Source organism: Carcharhinus amblyrhynchos, unplaced genomic scaffold, assembly GCF_965287045.1.
Source record: "Carcharhinus amblyrhynchos unplaced genomic scaffold, sCarAmb.v2.hapA scaffold_37, whole genome shotgun sequence".
In the NCBI taxonomy this organism is placed as follows: Eukaryota; Metazoa; Chordata; class Chondrichthyes; order Carcharhiniformes; family Carcharhinidae; genus Carcharhinus; species Carcharhinus amblyrhynchos.
The window spans coordinates 3,891,343-3,901,343 of record NW_027649778.1 but is presented as its reverse complement, the minus strand read 5'-3'; the positions used below and the strand labels follow the sequence as shown (position 1 = coordinate 3,901,343).

The 10,001-nt window shown below is 42.8% G+C and overlaps 1 protein-coding gene across 2 annotated transcripts in view; it reads right to left on the bottom strand.

Moving 5' to 3' along the window:
• Window positions 1-360: 360 nt before the first annotated feature.
• The window catches only part of LOC145362254 (cytochrome P450 2C9-like), a 31,978-nt gene continuing 22,337 nt past the window's right edge, over window positions 361-10,001 (bottom strand). The window contains exons 6-9 of one of the 2 annotated variants that reach the window (XM_080218329.1): window positions 9,392-9,533; window positions 8,462-8,649; window positions 7,324-7,465; window positions 361-1,728 (exon numbers count right to left, since the gene is read on the bottom strand). In XM_080218329.1, the coding sequence (XP_080074455.1) occupies window positions 1,547-1,728; window positions 7,324-7,465; window positions 8,462-8,649; window positions 9,392-9,533 (654 nt within the window). In that variant the 3' untranslated portion in view covers window positions 361-1,546. Of the gene's footprint in view, window positions 1,729-5,566; window positions 7,466-8,461; window positions 8,650-9,391; window positions 9,534-10,001 lie in introns of those variants that run through there. The other variant, XM_080218328.1, reaches the window with a different exon arrangement.

Below are 10,001 nucleotides of genomic sequence, written 5' to 3'. Positions count from 1 at the left end.
AGGGCTTGGGTGGGATGTTCTTTTGGAGAGTTGGTGCAGACTCAATGGGCCAAATGGTCTCTGCATGCTATGGATTCTATGGTTCTAACCAGCAATCAGTTGAACAAATTCTCCTGAACAAATAATGCTCGTTTGAGCTGTGGTTACAAAGTGAATAAACTTAATTTATTTTAAAAATGATTGAATGCATGTCACTATTGAAGTTTTTTTTTAAAGAGACACCATCTCTTGTTTTTCTTAATTCTCTTTAGTTTCAGGCAGTATTACACTTTCAGCTAAGGCCAAGGAGTCTCCCATGCCACGGCTGCCTTAAGAGCTCCTGGTATTTTGCTGTGTAATGAAAACTGAAAGACTGTCATTTTGAATGCCGCATTAATTTGAAAGCAGTAAATAAAGAATATTCTAAGCCCAGCTGGGTCCTGAAGGATTTCATCCTAGAATCATAAAAGTGCCTAGCTCTGACGAAGGGTCATCCAGACTCAAAACGTTGGCTCTATTCTCTCTCCACAGATGCTGTCAGACCTGCTGAGATTTTCCAGCGTTTTCTGTTTTTGTTGTTATTATTGGGGATTGTCATAACAACTCAGTCATGATCTCATTGAATGATGCAGCATTCGATGGGCCAAATGGTCTACTTCTGCTCCTCTGTCTTATGCTCTTATGGGTACGATCTCCTTGACTAAACAGCTCCCGATCTGATTAGTTCTTATAATTCACTTATTATTTAATTGTTAAATGTGTTTTTATTTGATCACTGTGTGTCACTAGCTGTCCCACAACACCAGCTTAAAGTCCAACAGGTTTATTTGGTAGTAAACGCCACTAGCTTTTGGAACGCTGTTCCTTCGTCAGTTGAGTGGGGAGTTCTGATCACAAACAGGGCATATAAAGGCACACAGTTTACAGAATACTGATTAGAATGTGAGTCTTTACAAGTAATCAGCTAACAAGTCTTAAAGGTGCAGACAATGTGAGTGGAGATAGCATTAAGCATGGGTTATAGAGATGATTTATTGGTGCTGCAAGTAGGCTTAACACTGCAATGAAGTTACTGCAAAAATCCCCTTGTCGTCACACTCCGGTGCCTGTTCAGGTACACTGAGGGGGAATTTAGCATAGCCAAAGCTCCTAACCAGCATGTATTTCAGACTGTGGGAGGAAACTGAAACACCTGGAGAAAACCCATGCAAACACAGGGGGAAGAATATAGAGACTCCACACAGATAGTGACCCAACCTGGGATTGAACTCGGGTCCCTGGAGCTGCGAGGCAGCAATGCTAACCACTGTGCCACCGTGTCTTTAAGGCAGAAGTAGATAGTTTCTTGATAAACAAGGGGGCGAAGTGTTAGTGAAGGTAGGCGGGAGGTTACAATCAAATCAAATAGGGATCTTATTGAATGGCGGAGTAGACTCAAGTAGCTGACTCATGCTCCCAATTCATATAAATTTGAAATACGTAGATCCTGTGATTTTAAAGATAGGTTTGAAAATCTTAGATAAGAGTGTTCTAACATCACCTACTAAAATTCACAGCTGAGATGGATTTAGCGAGAAATAGCACGGTATTCGTATGCACGGGGTATAACCAGAATGCCACTGGTAGCTGGTGTGATGTCAATATCCTTGTGGTCAATAACAGAGTTGAAGACAAAGTTCTGGAGGATAGTGGTCAGAAAAAGGAAGAGTTCCATCCGAGCCAAAGACTCTCCCAGACACATTCTCTTTCCTGTAAAACAGAGATGATATTAAGCAAAAGCTCTGATGCTGTCCGCAACATTCAAGTATAGATTGGTTAAGAATACATTTCATTAATGAATGTTGTGCTATATTTTTGACTTCTGCATTGGAAATCTTGTACTCAGCAAATTGAGATAAACAGGAAGTTTGGCATGCCTGCTACAACTTAACGGACTTTTACAGATGCACCATAGAAAGCATCCTTTCTGCTTGTATCACAGCTTGGTATGGCTCCTGCTCTGCCCAAGACTGCAAGAAACTACGAAGGGTCGTGAACAAAGCCAATCCATCATGCAAACCAGCCTCCCATCCATTAACACTGTCTACACTTCCCACTGCATCAGAAAGGCAGCCAGCATAATCAAGGACCCCACGCACCCTGGACATTCTCTGTTCCACCTTCTTCCTTTGGGAAAAAGATACAAAAGTCTGAGATCACATACCAATTGACTCAAGAACAGCTTATAATCTCTGCTGTCATCAGACTTTTGAATCTACCTACCTTGTACTAAGTTGATCTTTTTCTACACCCTAGTTATGATTGTAACACTACATTATGCATTCTCTCCTTTCCTTCTCTATGAACGATATGTGTGTCTGCAAAGCAAGCAAGAAACAATATTTTTCACTGTATACTAATCGTGGCAATAATAAATCAAATCAAATCAGTGTTAGCAAGTAAAATTCCTGTGAGCTATGATAAGTTGCAGCACAATATTTCTGAGAACATCAGAAGTAGGAAATGGAGTAGGCTGTTTGGCCCATCAAACATGCTCTGCTATCCAACAAGATTATAGCTGATCTCCGATTCTAATTCTACCTCCCTGCACTATCTTCATATCCCTTAATTTCCACATCCACAACTCTCTGGGGAAGAGAATTCCAAAGATTCATGAGCCTTTGAAGGAATTTCTCTGTATCACGATCATAAATGGCAAATTCCTTAGTTTGAGACTGAAGCAGCAGTGTTCACCCGTTGATTGCACAGAGAAATCCAAATAAGCTGGTTCATTGGCTTGGCAAAAACTTCTACTTCGTGCTGCAGCATGGTCCAATGTGAAAAAGATCAGAAAGGCTGGACAGTGTAGCAGATTGTCATCAAAGCATCACAAGCTGAAGACTCGCTTTGAGGCCATTCTCCAGTTCAAAGAGCAGAGATGAATTGTATAATGATTTTAAATACATTTGAACACTTTAAGCATTTGTTAACATGTTTATCTTTAACAATTTTAAGCTCTTTTCCAATGACTTGAAGAAGACCCATGTTTGTAACAGTACAATTGAAATGATTACTGAAAATACTCTGAACCTGGTGCAGAATCTTATATTGCAATTAAGCAGGCTTTTTTTCAGAAATATAAAATGTTTTCACAGAATCCTACAGTGCAGGAGGAGGCCATTTGGCCCATTGAGCCTGCAACAACAACAATCCCACCAAGGCCCAATCCCCATGTATTTACTCTGATGGCCCCTCTGACACTAATAGGCAATTTAGCATGGCCAATCCACTTAACCTACACATCTTGGGACACAAAAGGGCAATTTAGCATGGCCAATCCACCTAACGTACACATCTTGGGACACTAAAGGGCAATTTAGCACAGCCAATCCACCTAACCTACACATCTTGGGACACTAAGGGGCAATTTAGCATGGCCAGTTCACCTAATGTACACATCTTGGGATACAAAGGGCAATTTAGCATGGCCAATCTACCTAACCTACACATCTTGGGACATTAAAGGGGCAATTTAGCATGACCAGTTCACCTAACCTGCACATCTTTGGAGTGTCGGAGGAAACCAGAGCACTGGGAGGAAACCCATGCAGACATGGGGAGAATGTGCAAACTCCACATAGACGGACCCAAGCCGGGAATCGAACCCAGGTCCCTGGCGCTGTGAGGCAGCAGTGCTAACCGCTGTGCCGCCATACCGCTCCCTCATAGACTTATAGATTCACATAAATGTGTAAATTGGATGTTCTGAGGAATTTACTGATGTTTGTAAAAAGCAATTATTTTCAAACGAAACATTGCTGCAATTTCACCTTACAGCCTTTAATATTTCAATGTGAGAATAGATAAGATAAATGGCACAGCACTAGTTTTGAACAGATGATTAATAATTGCAATTTCATGCAAGACTCTATCAAATCAAAATGGGACAACAATAACTTGTTCAAAAAAAGATCAAATAACAGAATTGTACTAAGCAACAGGCAAATTGTTTGGAAATTAGACCTACTGATAATAATTAGATCCTGTAGTCATTTCCTCATCAGTTCTCAGCTACTGCCAAGTATCATTTTCATCATTTGCATTGTGAAGTTTATTTACTTATTAGTCACAATTATAGGAACAATGTGAAAGCACTGGAGGGGGTGCAGAGGAGATTCACCAGGATGCAGCCTGAGGTGGAACATTTAAGTTATAAAGAGAGGTTGGATAGGCTTGGGTTGTTTTCTCTGGAGCAGAGAAGACTGAGGGGTGACCTGATCGAGGTGTACAAGATTATGAGGGGCATGGACAGAGTAGGTAGGGAGCAGCTGTTCCCCTTAGTTGAAGGGTCAGTTACAAGGGGGCACAAGTTAAAAGTGAGGGGTGGGAGTTTTAGGGGAAAATCTTTATTAGCCAGAGGGTGGCGAGGATCTGGAATGTGGTGCCTGGGAGGGTAGTGGAGGTGGGATGTTTCACATCCTTTAAAAAGTACCTGGATGAGTACTTGGCACACCTTAACATTCAAGGCTATGGACTTTGAATTAGGTGGCAGGTCAGGGCCTTTCACACATTGGCCAAAGGGCCTCTTCTGCACTGTAGTATTCTGTGATTCTTTGATTAGTAGGCTTAGATTAACGCTGCAGTGAAGTTACTGTGAAAATTCCCTAGTTGCCACACTCTGACGCCTGTTCGGGTACACTGAGGGTGAACCTAGCACAGCCAATGCACCTAACCAGCACATCTTTCAGACTGTCAGAGGAAACCAGGGAGCACCCAGAGGAAACCCATGCAGACACGGGGAGAACATGCAGATTCCACACAGACAGTGACCCAAGCCGGGAATCGAACTCAGGTCCGTGGCACTGTGAGGCAGCAGTGCTAACCACTATGACACCTATATCACAGAATCCTACAGTGCAGAAGGAGGCCATTCAGCCCATTGAGTCTGCACCAACCACAATCCCACCCAGGCTCTATCCCCACAGCCCCATGCATTTGCCGTAGCTATTCCCCCTGACACTAGGGGCAATTTGGAATGGCCAATCCACCTAACCTGTACATCTTTGGAGCATGGGAGAAACCGGAGCACCTGGGGGAAACCCACGCAGACACAGGGAGAATGTGCAAACTCCACACACACAGTGACCTGAGCTGCGAATTGAACCCAAGACCCTGGCACTGTCAGACAGCAGTGCTAACCACTGGGTCACTATGTTTCAGGTATTTAGCTACTGAGAAACTGTAACAGACTAGAGTTTTGAAATTCCAATAAATACATTTGTATTAATGTAAAGCTGTTTGTCATCCAGTCAGCAATTCTTCTAACAGTTTTCCAAACATATACAAGCCCCCTTGTGTGCTCTCTGGGAACAGCAAGTGCAGCCAATATTAGCTCAGCCAGACACCCTCAGGGCAGCATGGTGGCACAGTGGTTAGCACTGCTGCCTCACAGCACCAGGGACCCAGTTTCAATTCCCAGCTTGGGTCACTCTTTGTGTGGAGTCTGCACGTTCTCCCCATGTCTGTGTGGGTTTCCTCTGGGTGCTTTGGTTTCTTCCCACAGTCTGAAAAACATGCTGGTTAGATGCATTGGCCGTGCTAAATTCTCCCTCAGTCTACCCAAACAGGAGAGTGGCGACTAGGGGATTTTCACAGTAACTTCATTGCAGTGTTAATGTAAGCCTAGTTGTGACACTAATAAAAAAACACACGGGAGGCTTCAACAGCCACCACACTGACTGGGCTTACTGAATGATAGAGAGTAATGGTGGACAGTTTCTAGAGTGGTCTTCCCCATGGAACTTATGTAAAACAGATTGGCCAAAATACAGAGAGACCCTGGTCCTAAGAACATAAGAAATAGGAGCAGGAGTAGGCCATCTAGCCCTTCGAGCCTGCCCCGTCATTCAATAAGATCATGGCTGACCTGAAGTGGATCAGTTCCACTTTCCCACTTTCTCCCCATAACCCTTAATTTCCTTGTCTGTCAAAAACCTATCTACCCGTGACTTAAATATATTTAGCGAGGTAGCCGCCACCACTTCAACGGGCAGAGAATTCCAGAGATTCACCACCCTTTGAGTGAAGAAGTTCCTCTTCAACTCCGATGGTCCTCTTGTAACTGTGTCACTCATAATATACCCATAGAAGAATCACAGAAGCATTTTGTGACGCCATTTGCAAAGCTGTTTGCGCAACCATCCCTATTGGCTCCCTTCTTATCTATGTTCTTGATGTTCCCAGATGGAGGCTTGTACATGTTTGCAATAATGGAAACAGGTGACTTGAATTGTGTCACAAAATTTAGTTGATGACAGGGCGTCTGCACTTGGGTATGGGTGGTGAGGAGAGTCAAAGCCTTTTCTGTAATAGAGACTTCTTCAGTTGCAATTTTTCTCTTGTGGGCGAATGATGTCAATGGACTGTTGGATTGTAAGGCAATTCAAGTCATCAGCTGGAATTTTACTGGCACGCCCGCCCTGATTCCAGGACTGGGCACGGCTCGGGGAACAGCATTCTACATTGACCTCGGATGGGATTGTACGAACCTCAGGTGGATGTGCCAATAAAATTCCACCCATAGAGGCTTACAGCATGAAAACAGGCCCTTCGGCCCAACTTGTCCATGCTGCCCTGTTTTTACCACTAAGCTAGTCCAAATTGCCCGCATTTAGCCCATATCCCTCAATACCCATCTCACCCATATAACTGTCTAAATGCTTTTTAAAAGACAAAATTGTACCCACTTCTACTACTACCAGTATTCATGTTCCCCCCCCTCACCTGTCAGTAACACCTGGGAGACGCTAGTGATCCTAACAGCAGACTGAAGGCTAAGTGAAAAGTAAAGGGCTCCCAAGAGACCCCTTGCAGAACCCAATCTCTCCAGAATTACCAATCTCAACATTTGAGCAAACCTCTGGTTTTCTGTCAATAGGACATGCTCTCTGACTTAACGTTCAGAGCTTCATTGGATGTCCTGCTATCCAACACACATCATCATAACAACAGATCTGGTGTTTTCAACACAGGATTTTAACTGAGATCCCCACTTTGTCCATATTAGAAATGGGAATATCGCACGTCTGTAATTAGGTTAATGTACTGAGGTTGGATGTGTTATTGTGGAGGGAACATTATTCAGCAGAAGGGAGGAGATACCTGCAGAGAACACCATGAAGGGAGGAGGGGATACCTGCGGAGAATGCCATGAAGGGAGAAGGAGATACCTGCAGAGAACTCCATGAAGGGTGGAGGAGCTACCTGCAGAGAATGCCATGAAGGGAGAAGGAGATACCTGCAGAGAACTCCATGAAAGGAGGAGGAGCGACCTGCAGAGAATGCCATGAAGAGAGAAGGAGATACCTGCAGAGAACGCCATGAAGCTTTCACTCTTTCTGAAGTTTCCTGTTTCATCCAGGAAGTGGTTTGGGTTAAACAATTCTGGAGTTTCCCATTGGCTGGCGGATTTCAAAACAGAGGAAAGCAGGGGAATCACAAAAGTGCCCTAAAAATAGAATTATTATCACAAGTTCAGACAAGGAAACAAGCAGAATGTATATCAGTAAGACTGACTCAGTTTGAGCCTCATCAAGAAAAATGTGCTAATGTGCTCATTACCCTGAGAATTTAAACCAAAGTCAATCTGGAATTTTACCATCCCGCCCACCACGGGAATCAGAGCAGAGGAGGGGTTGACCGTGGAAAGGTCCGTTGACCTCGGGTGGGATTTTACAGTTTTGGGGTGAGTGAGGCCATAAAATTCCACCTAATATCTCTTCCTCCAATTAACTTAATATTAAAGACCCTGTGATGCTGTTAACCATTGGGACAGCCTTCCCCTGGCATCTTGCTCAATGTCTCTCCTGCAACTCCAAGCAAAGTGCAGCACAGTGCGGAGTTTGCACATTCTCCCCATGTCTGCGTGGGTTTCCTCCGGGTGCTCTGGTTTCCTCCCATAGTCCAAAGATGTGCAGGTTAAGTGGATTGGCCATGGTATATTGTCGCTTAGTGTCCCAAGGTGTGCACATTAGGTAAATTGGCCATGCTAAATTGCCCCTTAGTATCCAAAGATGTGAAGGTTAGGTGGATTAGCTATGATAAGTTTGCCCTTAAGTGTCCAGGAATGTATAGATTCGGTGGATTGGCCATGATGAATTGCCCCTTAGTGTCTCAAAAAAAGTAAATTGAGGAATTAGTGGGGTAAATGTGTGGGGGTACAGTGATGGGTGGAGGGTGGATCTGGGTAAAATGCCCTTTTGCAGAGTCAGTGCAGACTCAATGGGCTGAATGGCCTCCTTTGCACTGCAAGGATTTTCATTCACCTAAAACAAAGGGGGTGGACATTCGCCTCTTTGTGTATTTTTATCAGGTGATGCAGAGCGAAGGTCACATTTCCCTCAATACAGATAGCTTCATTTCTGAGGTAATTTCTCATGTGATGGTTTGATATCCCAAGATGCAATATAAATATGGCCATCATCATACTGGGTTTGATTCTGACCTTAGGAATCAGATACCCTCTGAATTCTATCTCGCTCATCGTCATATGTGGCATGCTCATGGGAACAATGTCGATGTATCTTTGAATCTCGTGTATGACAGCATCTGTGTACGGCATTTTCGCTCGATCTTCAATTGCAGGTCTTCGATAGGAGCCAATCACCTCTTCAATCTCTTGATAAACTTTCTCTAGAAGGGAGGAATTGCAGTTCAACAATCTTTTAACAAATATATTTAACCTACAAGCATCTGAGATCACATACCAACTGACTCAAGAACAGCTTCTTCCTTGCTGCCATCAGACTTTTGAATGGACCCATCTTGCATTAACTTGATCTTTCTCTACACCCTAGCTATGACTGTAACTGTATCTGCACTCTCTCCTTTCCTTCTGTATGAACAGTATGCTTTATCTGTGTAGCACGTAAGAAACAATACTTTTCACTGTATCCCAATACGCGTGACAATAATAAATCAAATCTATGTACTCTATGAATGGTATGCTTTGTCTGTATAGTGCATAAGAAACAATATTTTTCACTGTATTCCAATACATGTGACAATAATAAATCAAATCTATGTACTCTATGAACTGTATGCTTTGTCTGTATAGCACACAAGAAAATGCAAAAAATGCTTTGTCTGTGTAGCATGTAAGAAACAATACTTTTCACTGTATCCCAATACGCGTGACAATAATAAATCAAATCTATGTACTCTATGAATGGTATGCTTTGTCTATATTGCGTACAAGAAACAATATTTTTCACTGTATCCCAATACATGCGACAATAATAAATCAAATCTATGTACTCTATGAATGGTATGCTTTGTCTGTATAGCACACAAGAAACAATACTTTTCACTGTATGTTAATGCAGTGACAATAATAAATCAAATCAAATCAAATCCACAAACTAATATTGCTTACCCTGAATGTGTGGATACTTCACTAGGAGTTGAATAGCCCACTGCAGCGTCGTGCCAGTGGTTTCTGTCCCAGCCAGAAACAAATTCATTGTTGACATCAACAAGTTCTCATCAGTGAATTCTGAGTCAGGTGTGTGTTTCTCCTGAAGAAGAACAAATTAAATCCACTTTCAAACCTGAAAGGCCATTTTGTCTCTGTTATAGTTTTCTCAAACTCAACTTATGCTATTAGCCAACATGCATTCTTTTTAGCCACTTATATATTATTTATTTTATTTATTTATTAGTTTCACAAGTAGGTTTACATTAACACTGCAGTGAAGTTACTGTGAAAGTCCCCCAGTCGCCACACTCTGGTGCTTGTTCGGGCATTATTCCACAGTAGGCCTCAGGCTTCTGTTCCACATAGCAACCTGCATCTATGGTGGGGGAATGCTAATGAAACAGTCTGCTTTGTAAACCATCAAATTCCATTGCCAGAGTTCAGAATTTCCAGTCAACGGATTACTGAGTGAGAATTTAGCACGACCAATGCACCTAACTAGCACATCTTTCAGACTGTGGGCGGAAACTGGAGCACCCATATTACATCATAGAATCCCTACAGTGCA